Source organism: Astatotilapia calliptera, chromosome 6 (genome assembly GCF_900246225.1).
Source record: "Astatotilapia calliptera chromosome 6, fAstCal1.2, whole genome shotgun sequence".
Taxonomy (NCBI): Eukaryota; Metazoa; Chordata; class Actinopteri; order Cichliformes; family Cichlidae; genus Astatotilapia; species Astatotilapia calliptera.
The window spans coordinates 38400453-38422865 of NC_039307.1; the positions used below are offsets into that span (position 1 = coordinate 38400453).

Sequence of the window (22413 nt, forward strand, 5' to 3'; positions counted from 1 at the left end):
CACTCAGATCAAGGAGAATAAGGATGGAGAGGAGACCAGAATCAGCTGCCATAAGAAGATCATTTGTTATTTTTATAAGAGCAGTTTCGGTGCTATGCAGAGGACGGAAACCAGACTGGAACTGTTTGTAAAGGTTATTATCAGTTAGGTGTAGATGGACTTGTGAAGCAACTATTTTTTCAAGAATTTTGAGAGGAATGGTAGATTGGAGATAGGACAAAAATTGTTAAAGTTGTTGGGATCTAGACCTGTTTTTTTCAGGATTGGGGTAATGGCGGCAACTTTGAAAGAAGCAGGAACAGTTCCAGTGGTGAGTGAAGAGTGAATAATAGCAGATATGAGGGGAAGGAGAGAGGGTAAACTGGCTTTGACAAGGACAGTGGGGATAGGATCAAACTGGCAGGTAGAAGGCTTTGATTTGTGGATGAGATCAGCATATCAATTAAAGACAGAAGTTGAAAAACAGAGAGGAAGTGAGAAGGGGGTGGAATTACGACAGAGGAGCTACATTGAGCATTAGGGACCAAGTCAAGGTGTATTTCATCATTTACAAACTGTATTTCATATTTACTTGGGTTATCTCAATCTAATAGTAAGATGTTTTTGGTGATCTTACACATTTATTAGAGTGATAAATATACAAATACTTTTCCCCAGCACTGAAAAAGCATAAACCATCTATTAGGAGGAATGTATTTGTTATAATAATTAAATCCATGACGTTTCCATCATAATCTGTCTCTTCTCTGTCCATATATACACATAATGCGTGTCCAAATTATTATTTTCCTCTTGACCAATTACCCAGACTTGGGAGAACAAATAAACAAAGGCACTCTCATTAAAAATGTTTTAGGACTGCTCATCACTGATGATCATATAAAATACATAAGGTTGAATTAAGTCATTTAATATATTCAAGAAAATTAAATTCAGGATTTTCTTGCATATTGCTAGCACAAAGGTGCAGAAAGACCTTGCACAATGGTTTGTGTGATGGGCTTTTCTTTTGATGCTGCATTTTGCTGCATTCTGAGTGAACCAGTGAGCACATCTATATTGCCTAACACAGAAAAAAGGAAACAAAATGTCAGAACATGTGGATTAACTAAGTACTATCAATCTTTTTTGTCTCCGTCTATTGAAGGTGTCCATTAGCCAACAGGACGTGTCCTCTTGGTCAAACCTGGAGCAACAGGCAATGTAGGTGCATCAGTATCACTGCCAGTATGCATGTCAATCCTCTTCCTCCACTAGTGTTCCCTACAAAGCCCTCCCAGCAGCACACTGGTGAGTGTATCTTTTTTTTTCATTTTTTAAGAAAATACTGCAAAGTTACAGTTGGTTATTTTACCCAAGCAATTTTGAAAAAAAAAAAAAAAGAGAGAGTAAGAAAAACAACAATTATAGCTGGTGACAGGCATGCAGTAGGCATAAGATTATCATCTGCTTCCACAAAGTTAAATCTGCAGTACTAAGCAGTGTTAATGGTACTGTGGGGTTCTTAATTTTGCATGTAGTTGCACTACTTAAAATCAAACCTCATCACCGAATTCATGTGAAATTAAAGTACTCTAATTAAATCAGCTACTGTTCAACAGTCCAGCCTAGAAGTAATAAATGCATAAACTAGTTTTTCATTATGGCTCTGAAGAAAATGTTTCTAATTTTAGAGATATGCATATTTGTTGTGTACATTGAAGGACATATGCTGGTCAAAAAAGACCGTAATGCCATCCAGAGTAAGAATCTAGTTAGATACCATGTTTTTAAAATGTTTAGTACCAAGTACAATAACCTAATTTTTATCTGAATTTAGAATTTATGTGTTAGGTTTTGTATTGTTGATTGTCATTTATGCTTAGAAATATTTAACCATATATGCTTAGAGGTGTATAATCAATTGTGTAGTGATAGTCTGCAAACTTTGTGTGTATTAGAGAGCACTCTGGGAGCACGAGAGAGGTCGTACCTTGTCTTATTGTTTTATGGTAGGATTAACGTAGCTACGTCTGTTCTAGTCTAAGTGCTTTAACTGCTGGACTTCCTCACCGTGTTATCTAGGGTGAGACTACCCTCTTTTGATGTGTAATTATATTGCCTTCAACGTTCCAGCGAATAGGTTCAAGCTACAAACCTATCATTATGTCTTTAACATGTACCTACAGTAAAACTAATTGTTGTGAGTCATCTGGCATCATGGATAGATAAAGCCTTGTTAGCCTTGATGTAGCCTTTTTCAAAAGGCTACAAGAGCTACATGCCCACAGTGGCTTAAGGGTATTTTCAAAAGTACAGCATGAACTGTTTAGGAATTACAGTTATTTACACATTGTTCCCATTTTAAAGGTTTTTAATAATAATAATAATAATGGATTTATATAGCGCTTTTCAAGGCACCCAAAGCACTTTACAATGCCACTATTCATTCACTCTCGCATTCATACACTGGTGGAGGCAGCTACAGTTGTAGCCACAGCTGCCCTGGGACAGACTGACAGAGGCGAGGCTGCCATATTGCGCCATCGGCCCCTCTGGCCAACGCCAGTAGAGTAAAGTGTCTTGCCCAAGGACACAACGACCAGGACAGAAAGTCCAGGGATCGAACCGGCGACCTTCCGGTTACAGATACGCTTCCCAACCCCCTGAGCCACGATTCTTGGATGAAAATCTTTTTCATTCATTGTTTGACTGAAGTCTACAACCCTGTGCTATCATAAATGCGTATCTCCCCCGTTGAGATACTCTGCCAGGACTTTAAGATGAGATAGAAAATAATTCATTTATCAAATATTTGGGAAATTCTTTCGTCACAATAACAAAAGTGTTATATGATATATAACATATATATATGATATATGTATGATATATATATGATGAAGATATGATAAATATATTGTAAAAAACTATTGAACATGATCTAAAAGAATCTGTCCTTGAGGAAACAGAGCCAGAACCTTTGGAAACATCTCCAAAGGTTTCCAGTTTGCAGCCAACAATAAAGTCTTCCTGATCAGTTTGTTTACTTTGTGGTATCACCAGCTCTGGTGTTGCTCCCACAGGACACCTCAGCCAAGTCGTCTGTGTAGCCTAGTGTAATTTCTGTGTCTCTCTGCCCAACATCCTCTGTGCCATTTCTGCTCTTCATCCCGTGTTTGTATGATTTTAGGTTTGTTCTTTAGCTGTTCCCAGTTTAGGTTATGTTTTAGTTTTGCCCTTGCTTTTGTTGTGTTCACCTTCTGCAATAAAGCTTACTCGCATCACAGCCAGTGCCAGCAGTTTGGGTCCTTCCTTCACTACACCACACGACTGCTGCCACAGCCGTGACAATAGTTGTTTCTGTGTGGCATGTACTTAAGTTACGGAGTGAATTTGTATCTGAACGGCAGTCTTGGAACTTTTTCTGAAAGCCAGGTCTCAGTGAAAATTAGAGCTCTCTTATTTCTCATTGTGTTGTAATCCTGGCTCTCAGCTTGTCCAGTTTATTTTGCGGAGACCTAGAAAAGGGTTTGGACCCCACTGGGTAGTACTTGACACTATGGCAGACTGCAAAGGCCTGGCATTGTCTCAATGGAGGAGATACTGCATTTGTGATGGCACAGGGTTGTAGACTTCAGCCAAACAATAAGTGAAATAGATTTTCATCCAAGCATCAATAACAATCCTTACATTGAACAATATGTTGTGCAGTGACTGTTGAACCTTTAAAAATGGGAACAATATGTAATTAAAGCTGCAAGCAGCGTTATGAGGGCCCTCGCACCCCCGGCGCGTCGAGCCACGCCCAACACCTACAACCAGCACCTCCGATCTGATGTCACATTGATGAAATTCATGCATTTAACCACCAGCTAACATTTCAACTCATTCATTCATGATTAGCTAGTCGTTCCACTAGGTGGCGCTCAAACCATTATGTACAAATGGCATAACAAACATTTCCGAGCTCGAGTCTCATCACACCTGCGACCTTTGGGAGAGATTGGACATTGTTTTTTTGAGTGACAGCAGATTACTGCGTTTTGGCGAGTGATTGAAACTCCACGTGCCGCCATGACCAACCCCGTTTCCCTGAACGTAAAAACGTTCGCAATTTAACATCACAAAGGTCTTTAGATTCCACACACTGGAGATCGCATCAATCTGATGAGATCCCTTGGAGGAGTTCGTCAAAGAACTGTGCCTGGAAAGAGGAGAAAATGTCGCCAAAATTACACATTAATTTTAAAACGACTGACTTCCTGTTGGATTTGGGATATTGCTCCAAGAGACTTTTTTGTAGATCTTGATATCTCCTATAAGCTTACCAAGTTTCAGACTCATAGATAAAACACAGAGCTGGGGCTGATGTTTTGAAATTTGTAGGGGGCGCTGTGGAGCCATTTTGCGCTATTCAAGTAAAATGGTCACATAACTAGAAAGCATTCATCACATTGGAGGTGTGGGCCAAATTTAAAGCCTCTATAAACTTTCCAAGCCCCTCAAAAGCCACTTCATCTTTCATGGTGAACAGCGTTGCCACCAGGGTGCGCCGTTCAGTTTAAAGTCACAATTTTTGCACTGAAGCATCACGAGGGACTGATGGTGATATTCACCGCTTTTGAGGTGGCCACGATGAACCTGTGAAAATCAGTACAACAAAGTGTAAGACATGACATGTCCTGTTGCCACTAGGTGGCGCTGTCCGTATTCCCGACAATGGGCACATCAATCTGTTCAGGGCGGGTCTGACATCATGCCTGTAAAGTCTGGTACTGATCAGACTGGATTTCATTGAGTTATACTAATTTGTTTCTTCATGGCGAGACATCAAAGTTCGCCATGCTGCTGGGGTCACACCCTTTCGCGAAAACTCACAGTTTTCACTGTAACCCAAGACCAACTCCTTAAGGCTTTCCTGGAGAAATTTGAGGCTGCAGATGTCACCCATCACTATACTGTACCCCAAAGTGTAAAACATGACATTTCCTGTTCCCACTAGGTGGCGCTGTCCTTGATGTCAAATATGGCAGTTGAAATATGTTCAGGGGTGGAGCCTTATCATATGTGTTCACTTTGGTCAAGGTCAGAAAATGTATGACAGAATGAGAGGCAATAAGATTTTCATGGCGAGTCATCGAAATTCGCCGTGGCGCCACGGCCTCATAGTATTGTGAAAACTCAAAAGCTCCGCAATTTAACATGGCACAAGGGTGTAGTTGACACTGTCCAAATATGAAGGTTATGAATCAAACCCCAAGGAGGAGTTCGTTAAAGTTCGAGGCATGGAAACGGTAAAATCAGAGCCAAAATGTCACCTTCAATCCAAAATGGCGGACTTCCTGTTGGGTTTAGGACATTGCCATAATAGACTTTTTTGTTCGACTCTGAACGTTATATAGGTGTACCGACTTTCAAACATGTAGGTCATACCCATATCGGGGGCTCGCGTTTTTCATTTTTCTAGGTGGCGCTACTGAGCTAATTTTCCCTGGCCATGTCTGAGAACATTAAAATACGTAAATTTTCACCAGACCTGACGCGTGTGCAAAATTTCATGAGTTTTCGAGCATGTTTAGGCCCTCAAACGGCCAATTCATTTGCCGAAATAATAATAATAATAATAATAATAATAACAGAGCAATTACAATAGGGCCTTCGCACTGTCAGTGCTCGGGCCCTAATAATAATAATAAACAGAGCAATTACAATAGGGCCTTCGCACTGTCAGTGCTCGGGCCCTAATAATAATAATAAACAGAGCAATTACAATAGGGCCTTCGCACTGTCAGTGCTCGGGCCCTAAATACAGCTGTAATATCTAAACAGTTCATGCAGTACTTTTGAAAATACCTATTGAAAGCTTGTATTTTAATCACATAATAATTGGACACAGGGTACGGAGCAAAATTACAAAAGTGGTGTCACTGACAAAACACTACATGTACAACAACACAAGCAAATTCAACTGAGACCAAAAAATTCAACAAAGTCAATAAACTGAAAAAAGGACAAATTAGCAGTTTCTATGAGACCAGTTGCAAAGTTCTAGAATCGAAAAGACAAGTTTCATTTTCATCTGCAGCCAGGTTCATGGCAGAAAGCTAGGCTTTATAGTGCAGGTAAACTACAACACCAAAATTCCTATACAACCTCTTTCATGTCATGTAAGTTATTGTGAGTTGACTGTATTGTAGCCTTGTTTAGAAATCTAATGACTATAATGAAGCCTTTGGGCTGTGAAATATTATTGTTGGTATTTAAGGTTAGAGTAGAGAGATTCAATTAGATTAGATAAAACTATTAGAGGAAATTCAGAGTAACCTTACATGATAACACTATTCACTCATAATAATGAGGATGTCTTTTTTTATGTATGTGTGCAGAGTGGTTTGCCCTGGTGCAGGTGTGCGCAGCGGTCAGTTGAAGAATCCGCAAGTTTCTCTGTGAATTTCCCATTACGTCGTTGCGCACTTTGTTCTTGTTTAGGGCTTTTTTTCGCTGTAAAAAGAAGTTTTCTTCCCACGCACAGCAGACGCTAATATTTTTTGTCACTTTTTATGGAATCAAACTCAAAGTAAGGTCAGTACTTCCGCGCTTTAAACGCTGCACGCTCATACTCTCTCCCACAATCGATATGTGATCCATTGTTGATCTGCACACAGCTGTTGTCACCAACGTCGCACTCGCTTACGTCACTGTCATGAGACATTCTCGCAAAAAAATCACGGTTTTAGTAACGCAGTAACGCAGCGTTCCTACGGGAAAGTAACGGTAATCTAATTACCGTTTTTGCAATAGTAATCCCTTACTTTACGCGTTACTTGAAAAAAGTAATCAGATTACAGTAACGCATTACTGCCCATCTCTGGTGCTAAATCACAACAACAGTCATCTCAAGGTGCTTTATACTGTATAGTAAAGTGCTCTAATAGGATGGTATGGTACAAGGTTAAGGGCCTGATTGTTTTAAGACCTTGTATGTGAGGAGCAGAATGTTAAATTTGTTAAATAATTAACTTCAGTCTGTGAGGAGGACTCACCATTTACATGAACAAATTGGAGTCTATTAGGATAGATGTGATTCAAACCACTGCAGCTCAGTACCTTTAATTCCTAGTGTATGCTCTAATCTTTGTAATAAAATATTATGGTCAGCAGTATAGAACACTGCACTGAGGTCAGGTGAAGCACAGAGATGAGTTCATAGAGGCCATAAACAGATCATTTGTAACTTTCACTAACGCTGTCTCTGTACTGTGATGAGTACTGAAACCTTACTGAAACTGCAAATTAACCACTTTTCTGCAGATAATGAGTTAGCTGTTTTAGAGTCTATATGTTGACCTATAATTAGCTTAGATGGTTTTTAAGCAATGGTTTAATTACTGCAGCTTTTTTTCTTGTGGAGTAGCAAACTCATTTTCCAGGTTAAATGAAGATTTTCTAAATTAGTGAGACACCCTTTCCTCTCTAGCTTATAGTTCATCTGCTTTAAGGGGCATGTTTGAGAGTTATACTAGAGAGTCAAGTACTTTTGATTTTTTTAAGAGGTGTCACAGTATTCAGAGTCATACGCAATGACATGTAATACTATTAACAAAATAATCGACCTCGATGGGAGCACAGTTCAGGTAGTTGCTCTTCACTGTGTTGTCCCATGTGATGTAAAAGCTTCTGTCCCATTTCTGATTTGATAGTTTTTGTCTTCTTTCTTCTTTTTTTTTTTTTGCATATATATCACATTTAAGTCATCATTAAACACAATTTATTATTTGATGCATGCTCAATCATCCAGGTAAGTAAATCTCCAAAAGTTGATTCTGTTCATCTGAACGTAGCGTTTTCAGTGGGAGAAACGTTTCGTCACTCATCCAAGTGACTTCTTCAGTCTCAGCTGACTGCAGGTTTCATCCAACCTTGTAAACAGTGCATTTGCATTATGACTGAAACTAGCACCACTGAAGGAACAATGGGCTGGGAAGTCAGTTCCTTCATCATTATGCAAATTCTCATGACCATTGATCAAAGACCACTGATCAATGGCCATGAGTACCATTCACAGAGAGTTGGAGAATGGCTGCAATCACAGCATTGTAAGATGGCGAAAGATGTAGTGATGTGTTGGTCGCGAACGAAATGGCTCTTAGAGCGGGACCTTTGACGTGAACGACGCAAGCCAGCTCCTCATCGCGAGCCGTGGGTTGTTGTTTTTTTTTCTTTCTTTCTCTCACCCTCCCTCTCGCACTTTTTTTCCGCTTCACTCTGCATGCGAGCCTTGTGCTTTGCGCTGGGAAGAGGGGGGAGGGGCGGTAGTTAAACTCACAGTAGCACAGGAACAGAGCGGGAGGGAGAGAGAGAAAGAGAGCCAGGGACAACAACGTCACATTAGAAAGGTATAATAATCCACGTACTCATATGCGTGGGTTACATAGAGAGCAAACTGAAGCATTCTAGCTTTTTAAATGGAAACCTACAACACATACATTAAACCTAACAACTACCACACCCAGACTCATCCATTGGATAACCAGACAAGGAAGCGTGATCCATCACTACACTGCTCTAGAGTACGGTGTCGCCATGCTTCATGCCATGCAGCCGATGCTTTGCATTGCATTGGGTAAGAGTTAGATGCAGCTTCATGGCCATGGAAACCCATTCCATGAAGTTTTCAGTGCACTGTTCTATAACTAATTTGAAGGCCATATGAAGTTTGGAGGTCTGTTATGATTTGGTGTAAGAAAATTGGCCAGCACCTTAGCATCCCGCTCTGTGATTTTAACGAACCTATCACATCATGGCTGAGTTGCTGTTGTTCGCAGTTGCTTCCACTTTGCTATAATACCACTAACAATTGACTGAAATGTTTTGTAGCAAAGAAGTTTTACGACTGGACTTATGTTGCTGGTGGCATCTTATCACGAAACAACTCATGAATTCACTGAGCTCCTGAGAGCGATCCATTCTTTCAAAGATGTTTGTAGAAGCAGTCTACATGCCTAGGTGCTTGATTTTATGCACCTGTGGCCATGTAAGTGATTAGAACATCTGAATTCAATGATTTGTATGGGTGAGGAATAGTGATGTGTCGGTCGCGAACGAAATGGCTCTTAGAGCCGGATCTTTGACGTGAACGGCGCGAGCCGGCTCCTTATTGGGAGTGCTTTTTCTTTCTCTCACCCTCTCTCTCGGACTTTTTTTCCGCTTCACTCCATAGGCAAGCCCTGTGCTTTGCGCTGGGAAAAGGGGGGAGGGGCAGTAGTTACACTGGCAGTAGCACAGGAACAGAGCAGGAGGGAGAGAGAGAGAAAGAGAGCCAGGGACAACAACGTCACATTATAAAGGTATAGTAATCATCCACAACTATTTTCAGTTGCAGATGATAAAGGATTCAGAAAGTTTATTCATGCAGGCCCATATGACAGAGAATGTGCATCTTCTTTTTGTTTTCATATTGTAATTTCTATTTAATTGTGTTGTGGTTTGCAGTGTTTTGTGTTGTTTCACTTTAAATTTGTAAAAGGAAAAAGCTGAAAATTTAAATATTTAAAAGCTGAAATGTGACTAGTTGGTTTTTGTATTATATGATTTCTTTATTACATTTTATGTGGAGTGAATAAATAAAAGTATATTTACGGTACCCTAGAGTCAAAACACGTAAAAACTCCAAAACATGTACAAAAGACAACAGAAGTGCTCCAGGATGCTAGAGCGCAGTGTTGAGCTTTTGTTACCTAGTGGCTACACAAGCCAGGACCTACCAACGACCGGATTTGGTGTGTGGTAGTAACAGGTAAATTAACATTTTTTTTTTAAATCATTTGAATATATATATGAGTGCTTGTGTATAAATACACAAACAATATACATATGCTTTCAATTGTATAGTAGCTCTGTTTTGGAAGTTCAGTTAACGCTAGAAATGTGTTTTGGAGTTTGTACGTGCTTTGTCTCTACGGGCCACTGCATATATTTATATTTAAGCATATATAAATAAAACCACTTTTTTTTACATCAGTAATTCCTTTTCCATATTTTTATATTATTGTTAATAATAAATTAATTAAAGCAACAAAACAACCTCAAGAGCCGGTTCGGAGCCGAAAGAGCTGGTTCTCTAAAAAGAGCCGGAAATCCCATCACTAGAAAGATGTACCCTTAAGCCCCCTCCTCGATTCAGAGATGGCTTTTCCCTTTTCTTGTAAAAATGGACAACCGTTGCCTAAGAGAAAATCTGTAGTGATCCCGTATGTGTCAGGAGTATCGGAACAGTTGAGACGCATTTTTTCTAAACACCAGGTCTCTGTGGCTTTTAAACCCCAAAGCACGCTGCGCCAAAAATTGGTCCACCCCAAGGATCGGGTCCCCCGACACAAACAGAGTAATATAGTGTACACTGTTAATTGCCAGGAGGATTGCCAGGATTTATACAGCGGGGAAACCAAACAACCTCTGGCGAAGCGGATGGCACAACACAGAAGAGCTACCTCGTCAGGCCAGGACCCTGCAGTGTATTTAATGGAAATCTATTAATGGAAAAAAAATTCTATTCAATCTATTCTATTCTACCTGGATCTGTGTGAGAAAGTAATTCTGCTCTGTACCAGAAAATCCTGAAGTAGAATGTTTGGCCATCAGTTTGTGCTGATCTATGTAGTTCATGCTAAGTTTAAGTAACCAACTTCATCAGTGTCTCTCTTTCTTCCAACTCTACAGACATATTCTCAGCAGATTTATGTGGCCCCAATAAGAAACTGGACGTGGAAAGTTGTCAGTGTGTGTGCCACCAAACTCAAGACTGTGGTCCTAACCATCACTTGAATCGCAATACCTGCCAGTGTGTTTGCAACTTGCCACCTAGCCTATCCTGCCATGTATTCAACAAGGAGACCTGTCAGTGCACATGCAGCAAGACATGCCCAAGACATCAGCCTCTCAACAAGACAAAGTGCTCCTGTGAATGCAATGAGTCGCCAAATAAGTGCTTCCTGAAAGGAAGGAGGTTCCACCAAGCCACATGCAGGTAAGGAAAGATGTCAGAAGTTCACTACCTTCCATCTGCCGTTTACTCATTTAAAATAACATTGTTGGCAAGAATAATGGGATTGGAATAGATAGAACCTTGTCTTCAATCAACAGCGTGAATATTAAATCTAAGCTTATACATAACCGATTAGATACACCAAAGACTGTTATCAGCCACATTAAATCAACGTCTTTTAAAGTTTTAGACGCATAGATTTTGTCACAGTTTGCCGAGGCAAACTGCGTGGAGTGTGAAGAGTGGACCCAGGTACAGACATTCTAAAACTCAAACTTAACTGATGATTAGCTGTTTATTAAGGCAGACAGAACAGTACAAAATAAAAGGGCAAAAACAATGCAAACTAAGCAATAACCTAAACTGGGTAAACTAGAAAGGAAACACAAACTATGAAAAACCCTGGCAAACAGAAAAACAAAAAAAACTCTAAAGATGGCAATGATGATGAGCTTATGTATGTGAAAACCTGAACACAGGACATGGCATGGGAACAACACAGACGACCCGACAAAGACTGAATGAGAACGCACAGACTAAAGTCCAAACAAAGTCCAAAACAAAATGTCCACCAGAAGCACAGGGGACAGTCCAAAGCTCAGTTCAGTGGGCCAACCCGGAGGACAGCAGCACCAGAGTCTAAACAGTTCTGGCAGCCGACCGTGCGGATGGCAGCGGTGTGGAAACAGTTCTGGCAGCCGACCGTGCGGACGGCAGCGACGTCCAGCTGGTGGCCCGGAAAGTGGTTGGCGATTCCGAGGTGCAGAAGCTGGACCAGGCGGTGCAGAAGCTGGACCAGGCGACGGAGCCGCAGGTGGCGTGGCAGGTAGCTGGACGGGCTCCTCGGGCCTTGCAGGTGGCTAGACAGGCTCCTCGGGCCCTCCAGCTGACGCAGATGCAGGACCAGTAGGGGCAGAGACCACTGGCTGAACAGAAGGCTGAGCGGGTGGTGGAACAAATGACGGAGCTGAACACTGGGGAGATGGCTGAGCTAACGGAAACACAGGAAAATGAACTATGGACTGGGCTGCTAACAGAGCTAATGACTGAGCTATAGACTGAAATGCATGCAGTAGTAATGGTGGAGATGATGGTTGTGGACTGAACTCTCCTGAGCCTCTGGAACACAGGGAGGACTGCTGGGCGGGCATATATATATGAAAACCTGAACGCAGGACTTGGCATGGGAACAACACAGACGATCCGACAAAGACTGAATGAGAACGCACAGACTAAATACACACAGGAGGCTAATGAGAGAAGTGGGAACACATGGCTGACACACATGAACATAACGACGTCACAGTGGAACACAGGAACACCAGACCTCTTCAAAATAAAACAGGAAACATAAGACGCTGACATGACAACCTGAACTAGACAACGTAAGACACAGACATGAAACACATGAAGGGCAAGGGAGACTTAACATGGGTGGAAGACACAAGGGGAATCTAATAACAAAGAACTATAACAACCTAGGCATGATGAAAAATGAACTTAGAAAACCTGAAGGGCTTAAACATAAACTAAAACTCAAAATGCTGGGTCAAAAGACCCAGGATCATGACAGATTTGACTAAAAGAGATCACCAGATGCAAAATATTCAAAAATAGATAGAAAATAGATCATTTTGGAAAGGTTTGTAAAGTTAATATAAGCCTACAGGTTTTCCTAGATCAACATTCAGAGACTTTATATACATTTGGACAAGATTTATGTTCAGACAACCTAACAGTATGACAGAAAGCTCTTTTACATGAGGCATAAACCAAACACAGATGTCCAAAAATAGGATATTGTACCTATGGTCGAGGCTTGAGGTAGCAGTATAAGTTGGAATGATTTATTGCTTCAGGGACGGGTGATGCACACTGAAGAAGAAACCAAAAGGGACCAAAATAACTTCAAAGAAAACATCAGTTTATTAGTTTTGATTCATGGTCAATAAACTAGGGAAGGGTTTCCTAGAAAGTTGTTTTTGTTGTTCTGGATGCAGTGTTTTCAGTTCAATTTGATTCAGTTTTATTTATATAGTGCCAAATCACAAAAAATCTTTTGCATTTTCAGTAGGAAAAATGCATGGATTTATACATGGTCCAGATGCACAATGACTAAAACTAGGATCAGATCACTAGCTAACAATGAGTTTCAAGCTCACTTTCATTATTATTAATATGACCATTGATCAATGACCATGAGTACTATTCACAGAGAGTTAGATAATGGCTACAATAAATTTATTTTCCATAAATGATCAAAAGTAAAAGTACTTATTTTCTATCTTTATTATTTTGCAGCAAGGTGTTACCATCAGTGTTATATGGATTAATATTACTGTTGCAGATGTTTAGATTGAGTTTATTTTAAGCACTTAATACTTGATTTAATCGACAGCATTGCATCATATTTTATAAAATCATAAGTTTTATAGTGGCTGTGTCATGGTCCTGAGTCTGGGGACCCAGTGTTTATGACAGTTTCTGATTTTGAATTATCTTTGATTTGGTATCATTTTTGGTACGGTCATTTGTATTTCGAGGTTCCTTAGTTATGCCCCGGTTATATTTGTTAGTTTTGTTACTGTGCCTCCCCTGTGTTCCATGTGTCATGTCAAGTTAGTTGTGTTCTCATGTCTGTTCTTCACTGATCACAGTGTAAAGTTTGCGTCTTAGCCTCTGTCTCATGTTTCCTGTTTTATTTTGATAGAGCTGTGTCCTGTGTTAGTGTATTGCTTCTTCCCTGTCTTGTTATGTCAGATTAGGCCCAGCTGTGTTACCCTATTGTCTGAGGAGCTTGGAAAGAAAACCGTCTGGACTTCTTTAAGTTGCTTGAAGACGTTTCACCTCTCATCCGAGAAGCTTCTTCAGTTCTAGGGTCAAATGGTGGGGAGTCCCAGATTTAAGCCCTGTGGGATAATCCCCCTGAGAGGGACAAAAGGACCCCCTAATGATCCTCTACCTAATCACATGAGCCAAGGTGTGAAAACGAGTGTAGGTCACAGTCAGCCAAGGTTTCAGGTGAGCTCATTGTGAAACCTAGCCCCACCCTATCATGTGATTTCCTGAGGTCAGATGGCCCAGGATGTGAGTGGGCGTTAAGGCATCTGAGAAGGATCTCAAAACTGGATAGATGGCAGAAAGCTGGTGTTGTAAACCACCAAAGGTCAAGGTCAAGGTTCTTTATTTGTCACATGCATAGTTATACAAGTATAACACACAGTGAAATGTAGCCTGACACGCTCCTCGACATGTGCAAAAAAATTGGGGGGGTGTAGAGGAAAAACATTATATATATATATATATATATATATATATATATATATATATATATATATATATATATATATAGATATATATATATAAAAAACAAAAAACAAACACCCAGCACGCCCCTGCGGGCGGTTTATCCTTCAAGCTCGGGTCCTCTACCAGAGGCCTGGGAGCTTGAGGGTCCTGCGCAGTATCTTAGCTGTTCCCAGGACTGCGCTCTTCTGGACAGAGATCTCCGATGTTATTCCCGGGATCTGCTGGAGCCACTCGCCTAGCTTGGGAGTCACCGCACCTAGTGCTCCGATTACCACGGGGACCACCGTTACCTTCACCCTCCACATCCTCTCGAGCTCTTCTCTGAGCCCTTGGTATTTCTCCAGCTTCTCGTGTTCCTTCTTCCTGATATTGCTGTCATTCGGAACCGCTACATCGATCACTACGGCCGTCTTCTTCTGTTTGTCTACCACCACTATGTCCGGTTGGTTAGCCACCACCATTTTGTCCGTCTGTATCTGGAAGTCCCACAGGATCTTAGCTCGGTCATTCTCCACCACCCTTGGGGGCATCTCCCATTTTGACCTCGGGACTTCCAGGTTATACTCGGCACAGATGTTCCTGTACACTATGCCGGCCACTTGGTTATGGCGTTCCATATATATGTATATATATATATATATATATATATATATATATATATATATATATATATATATATATATATATATATATATATATATATATATATATATAAAAGGGCCAGGTGTGAACAGTTTTTGAGTAGGAACACTGAAAAACAAAACAGCAGGAACAATAACAGCTATGGTGATAATGGATTCAGATAGGATTGACTGAGCAAGTTTAAAAAAGAATAATATTAGGTTCCTCTGAGGAAAGTCCAAACATTTTTTCTTTTTTTTTGCCGCTCTTTCAACCTCACAAAGAAGGACTTTGCAAGGGAAAAATCTATATTCCCCAACTGGTTGGCAAGTGTTTGGCAAGTGGTTGCTGGCAGTCACTAGTGTGAAATTCCTGGTAGTGCAGTGAAAACCTAGTTGCAATTTTCTTGGTCTCAAGCAGGTTGCCACAGACATTGAAATGTCGTTCGGACTGGAGAAGTGTAGTCGGATGGTAACAAAGAGAGGGAAGGTAGTCAGAACTGAGGGGATTGAACTACCAGAAGGCAACATTGCAGACATAGAGGACAGTTACAAGTACCTGGGGATCCCGCAGGCAAATGGGAACCATGAAGAGGCCGCTAGAAAGGCTGCAACCACCAAGTACCTGCAGAGGGTCAGGCAAGTCCTGAGGAGTCAGCTGAATGGTAAGAACAAGATCCGGGCCATCAACACGTACGCCCTGCCCGTGATCAGGTACCCTGCTGGGCAGGGATAGCTCAGTAGGTAAAGTGGTCGCCCCATCATCGGAAGGTCGGCGGTTCGAATCCACTTAACGGCTACCCTGAGGTACCCCTGAGCAAGGTACCGTCCCTACACACTGCTCCCCGGGCGCCTGCTTAGTGGGCTGCCCACTGCTTCACTGAGTGAATGGGTCAAATGCAGAGAAAAACAAGTAATTTCCCCATCGGGATCAATAAAGTATCCATTCTTCTTCTTATTATTATTAATAGGCTGGCCAAAGGAGGAGATAGAAGCCACTGACATAAAGACAAGAAAGCTCCTTACCATGCATGGAGGGTTTCACCCTGAGGCTGTACGCTAAGCGGAAGGAAGGGGGCCGGGGACTGGTGAGTGTCAGCACCACAGTCCAGGATGAGACAATGAACATCCAAGAATACATTGGGAAGATGGCCCCAACTGACCGAGTGCTCAGTGAATACCTCAGGCAGCAGAAACCCAAGAAAGAGGAGGGAGACGAGGAACCATCATGGAAGGACAGGCCCCTGCACGGTATGTACCACCGGCAGATAGAGGAGGTGGCTGATATCCAGAAATCCTACCAGTGGCTGGACAAAGCTGGACTGAAAGACAGCACAGAGGCACTAATCATGGCAGCACAAGAACAAGCTCTGAGTACAAGATCCATAGAGGCTGGGGTCTATCACACCAGGCAAGACCCCAGGTGCAGGCTGTGTAAAGATGCCCCAGAGACAATCCAGCACATAACAGCAGGGTGCAAGATGCTAGCAGGCAAGGCATACATGGAACGCCATAACCAAGTGGCCGGCATAGTGTACAGGAACATCTGTGCCGAGTATAACCTGGAAGTCCCGAGGTCAAAATGGGAGATGCCCCCAAGGGTGGTGGAGAATGACCGAGCTAAGATCCTGTGGGACTTCCAGATACAGACCGACAAAATGGTGGTGGCTAACCAACCGGACATAGTGGTGGTAGACAAACAGAAGAAGACGGCCGTAGTGATCGATGTAGCGGTTCCGAATGACAGCAACATCAGGAAGAAGGAACACGAGAAGCTGGAGAAATACCAAGGGCTCAGAGAAGAGATCGAGAGGATGTGGAGGGTGAAGGTAACGGTGGTCCCCGTGGTAATCGGAGCACTAGGTGCAGTGACTCCCAAGCTAGGCGAGTGGCTCCAGCAGATCCCGGGAATAACATCGGAGATCTCTGTCCAGAAGAGCGCAGTCCTGGGAACAGCTAAGATACTGCGCAGAACCCTCAAGCTCCCAGGCCTCTGGTAGAGGACCCGAGCTTGAAGGATAAACCGCCCGCAGGGGCGTGCTGGGTGTTTTTTTTTTGTTATATATATATATATATATATATGTAGTATATATATGTAGTATATATATATATATATATATATATATATATATGTAGTATATACATTGGGTGAATGTGCAGTAGTAGCAGCAAGCAGGTGAATTCTGTACATTAATATGAATAGACATCTGACTATTTTACAGGATAGACAATATAAACATATTTAAAATTAAAGGAATTGAAATGTACATTGTGCCTTGGTTTAGTGTCTGGAAGAGTCCTGACTCAGTCAATTATAGATGATGTGAGAGGGCGGGTGTGTGTGTTTAGGGCACGGATGGCTTGGGGATAGGAGTCTCTCTGTCCTTCCCCGGAAGATGCGGAGCCTTCTACCAGATTGCAGAAGTTGGAACAGTTTGTTGCCAGGATGGGACGGGTCCTTCAGTATCTGCGCTGCTCTAGTCCGGCATCTCCTGGTGTAGGTGTCCTGAAACGGGGGGAGAGCAATCCTGCAGCAGCGTTCTGCTGTACGGATCACTCTCTGGAGAGCTTTTTGGTCCTTCACACAGCTGTTCCCAAACCACGATGTCATGTTCTGTGTGAGGATGCTCTCCACAGCGCCTGTATAGAAAATCCTGAGGATCTTTGGAGAGACCCTGAACTTCCTCAGTTGTCGTAGGTGATACAGGCGCTGCCTAGCCTTTTTGGTCTGGACCTGAATGTGGGCAGCCCATGTCAGGTCTGAGGAGATGTGGACACCAAGATACTTGAAGGACTGCACCCTCTCCACTGGAGCTCCATTGATGATAATGGGCTTGTAGTCTCTGTGCTGACCCCTTCTGAAGTCCACCACCAGCTCCTTGGTCTTGCTGACGTTCAGCTGGAGGTGGTTGTCCTGGCACCACGATGCCAGATTCTTCACTTCATCCATGTAGGCCGTCTCATCGTTGTTGGAGATGGCACCCAACACCACTGTGTCGTCAGCAAACTTCACAATGGTGTTGGAGCCATGGGTGGCCACACAGTCTGAAGTGTAGAGGGAGTAGAGCAGTGGCGAGAGGACACATCCCTGAGGTGCTCCTGTGTTGATGGTGATGCTGTTGGAGAAGCACCTGCCCACCCTCACCACCTGAGTTCTGCCAGTGAGGAAGTCCAACACCCATGCACACAGACGGCTGTTAAGTCCCAGATCCCTCAGCTTTGTGAACAGTCTGCAGGGCACTATTGTGTTAAACGCTGAACTGTAGTCAACAAACAGCATTCGCACATAGTTACCCTGTTTCTTGTCCACATGGCTGAGAGTGGTGTGTAGGACGTGGGCGATGGCATCCTCTGTGGATCTGTTGGATCTGTAGGCGAACTGCAGCGGATCTGTGGTGTCTGGGATGGAGGAGGAGATGATGTTCTTCAGCAGCCTCTCAAACACCTTCATTACTACCGAGGTCAGTGCAACTGGCCGGTAATCGTTCAGGGATGAGGGTTTGCTGTTCTTGGGCACAGGGATGATGGTGGATCTCTTGAAGCATGTGGGGACCACAGACTTCGCCAGGGACTCGTTGAAGATGTAAGTGAACACACCTGCTAGCTGGTCAGCACAGCAGCGCAGCAGACGGCCGGTGATGCCGTCTGGCCCCGCCGCTTTCCTTGTGTTCACTCTCCTCAGTGCCGCTCGGACGTCATGCTCCGCGATGCTGGTCACCGGTCTCTCGCTGATGACGTCACTGTCCTCGGTAGTCAGGCGGTAGATAGCATTAGCTGCCTGGCTAACCTCGAAACGGGCGTAGAACTGATTCAGCTCGTTGGTGAATGCAGAGTCAGCGTTGATCAGCGCAGTGTCCCTGGCTTTGTAGTCCGTAATGGTGCGTAGTCCATGCCACATACTCCGTGTGTCGCCCTGGTGGAAGTGGGACTCCACACGTTCCCGGTACCGGCGTTTGGCATCTCTCACCGCGCGCCGCACGCCGTATGAGGCCGCTTTGTAGGCGCTCATATCGCCAGTGGCGAGACCCGCGTTGTAGGAGGCGGTCCTGGCGTTTACTGCAGTGCGGATCGATCTGTCCATCCACGGTTTCTGGTTTGGGAATGTGGTGAGAAGATGGTCGTTCACAGTGGATGTAAATGGCTTCTTTCACTCCTCTTTCAAACTCATCTGTCCTCTCTGTCCAAAATGTGAATATTGGCATCCTCGAAAGAGTGACCTTTGTCCTTTAGATGAAGATGGACTGAGTCTTGTCCTGTGGAGGTGGCTCTTCTATGTCTACATTGTTAAGTTTGTGTTTAGAAACTTAACAATGTAGTGTATGCTGTACAGTGTATGGCCAGCCCTCTACATGCAATAATAAAAGCTTTCTTTTCTATTTTCTGGTCAGTGTTTTGTGACTCCTCACTCCTTACCTTACTGACTTGGTAGGTGAAGCATGCTAGTATAAACATTTTAGCAAATTTACTGTATGTACCAAGTATTTTTTAACTAATGATGTACTTTGCAATTCATTTTTTTCACTTTCATGGAAAAGATCTCTACAGCTACACATAAATGCACACACTCAAACCTTCAGGATGTTAGTGGCACTGTGTAAGGCACTGATCCCACACCAGTATGTAGGGGTTTGTTGCAGTACAACGGTGTGTAACACAAGACCCTAGTGTGCTAATGACTTCTCCTAGCTGTCAGTTAACCATTTCCTCTATGGCACAGGAGGAAACGTGCACACATACACACACATCCTTCCATCTGGTCCACTTTCAACCCACTGTGACCCTGTCTGAGTGTGATTTATGAGTAGAACATAACAGTAGGAATCTAGTGTCTGGGATCTGATCATTATGCATATGTAACTATGAACATGCGTCTAAAAGAAATTATGCTTGTCCATTTGAACTCATCTGTGTATTTCAAAGGGGCTTTATTGGTCGTATTAAGTAACAGCAACTAAATATTCTGTCATTCACCACGTGAGACCCTGTGCAGCTGAAAAAGCATGGGCGATTGCAGAATTTATAATGATAAAGTATGTATAATAAAGGATTAAATCATTGTTTGTTCCTTAAACTTCCTTGGCTACAAGGCTTGTCTGTCTGTTTGGACAATGAGGCCTACGTTTTAGGTTATAGTCAACCAAACATGAGCTAGGACATATCATTTTAAGATATGTAAGCTCTTTTTCTGTTGCCAATTATGACTGAGAAATGAACATTTTTTTTATTTCCAAAATAGCTAAGTAGTCAGTTATTTGACTTTTTTCTTATTAGGCTAAAGAAAAACTCCAGATAATTTCAAAGAAGATTAATTGCATCAAGATGGAAAGTAAGAAATTTAAACATTCACATTGTTCTGTTGTGTTGAAAGCTCTGGTAAATCTGGCATTGGCTATAAATCATTTGGTAACTCTAAAGGGAGTAGTTTGGGCTACTATTTGTAACCTTTGACCTTTTTAACATACAGGAAAGTGTTTGTCTTAAAGCCGTGTTGGCTGAAGTGAGAACTTGCAGGCTTCTGGGACACAGAACACAGAACATTTATTACACATATGTACAGGGATATATACAGTCCCAATCAAAAGTTTAAGACCACTTGAAAAAAGGCAAAAAAAAAAAAATCGTATGGTTGGATCTTAACCTGCAACAAGAAGAAATGGGAGTGCGACAAAACATTTTTTTGAGCATGCAATTTATTGAAAACAACGCTTAAACTGAAACAGGCTGATTAACAGCTGATCAAAAGTTTAGGACCACATACCTTTAAAATGTCAAATCTGTGCAAAAATGTGCCACTGAACTGACCGTTTGGACTTTGCAAGAGAGCACCAAAGATGGGACACTGAAAGGTGAAAGAAAGTTTTATTCTCTGATGAGAAAAAAATGTAACCTTGATGGTACTGATGGTTTCCAGTGTTACTGGCATGACATGCAGATCCCACCTGAGATGTTTTCCACACACCACAGTGGAGGTGTTTTCTCTTTCAGTGGAACAATAGAGCTTCAGGAGGTGCAGGAGCATCAAACAGCTGCTGATGTTGCAGATGTTGCAGAGAGCATCCGTCATGACTGTGTGGTAACAACTGGGTTTTTAAACAAGACAACGCTACAGTACACAATGCCTGCAGGACAAGGGACTTCTTCCAGGAGAATAATCACTCCTTTGGACCATTCTGCATGTTCCCCTGATGTAAATCCAATTGAGAACCTTAGGGGATGGATGACAATGGAAGTTTGCAAAAATAGACAACAGTTCCAGACAGTAAATGCCCTTCATGCGACTGTCTTCACCACTTGGAGAAATGTCCCCACTCACCTCATGGAAACGCTTGCATCAAGCATGCTGCAACAAATTTTTGAAGAGATCAACAATAACGGTGGAGCTACTCATTACTGAGGTCATGTTTGGAACTTTGATTTCTGTTTTGGGGGGGTTGTTAAAAATGTTTTGTCTCACTCCCATTTCTTCTTGTTGCATGTAGAAGCTCTACTTAAAACACTGTTAAGATGCAACCATGCAAAATATGATAATTTTTTTTGCCATTTTTCAAGTGGTCTTAAACTTTTGATTGGGACTGTATGAGCCCAAGTATATTTGTAGATATGCAGTATATTGTGAACTCCAAACATGGTGAGTATTATGGCATCCAAAGAGTTTAGCTTTGGTCACATCCTACCAGACTGTATTCTCCCAGTATTTCACAGGCCTATCTAAATGTTGTTCCGCTAAATTTAAACCCCCTTCCACATCCCTTTTGTTCTTTAGCAATGGAGCCTTGCATAGTGAGCGTGCATACAGGCCATAGCAACTAGCATATTACTTATTGTTTTCTTTGAAACAATTGTACCTGCTGATTCCAGGATTTTATGTTGCTCACCACAAGTGATCCTTAGTTCTTGGACAACTCTTCTGATAATTCCTTTTAAACCCTTTGTCTGAAATCTTGCAGTGAGTACCTGGTTGTTGCCGGTTTATAGTAAAATGATGTTCTTACCACTTCTGAATTATGGCTCTTTTAATAGTTTTATGGAAAGAGAAATTCTTGTGTAAACATTGCCATCAGTATGCTTTGCAAAACTAAGGTTGAAAAGGTCTTGAGAGATGGCCTTGATTTTACCCATCATGAGCTGTTTCTTGTGTCTTGGTAAAGAGGCACTTTTTATAGGCCATTATTTGGAGGCCATTAGACAGAACCAGTTGATTTTAGTTCTGATAATAAATTTCAGCCGGTGCCATGATTTTCTGTGCTTTTTTGCACCTCCCTTTCTTTGTGTGTTCAGTACCTTTTCCCTATGTCATTTCTAATTATTACACATAATTTATGGGCATCTGAATTTATGGACATCTATGGTTTGATTTTGTTATGTGCGGATTGGATGGGTTGTTATTGACATTAGGAAAAAATGTCATGTCAATAGAAAAAAGTTGACATGCTCATTTAGTTACTTTGAGCATGCCATACA

The 22413-nt window shown here is 42.2% G+C and overlaps 1 protein-coding gene across 1 annotated transcript in view; it reads left to right on the plus strand.

Moving 5' to 3' along the window:
• Positions 1-22413, plus strand: part of vegfc (vascular endothelial growth factor c) — a 101119-nt gene that overhangs the window by 75706 nt on the left and 3000 nt on the right. Inside the window, exons 5-6 of the mRNA XM_026172105.1 lie at positions 1148-1290; positions 10699-11005. Coding sequence (XP_026027890.1) covers positions 1148-1290; positions 10699-11005 — 450 coding nt within the window. The remainder of the gene's footprint in view (positions 1-1147; positions 1291-10698; positions 11006-22413) is intronic.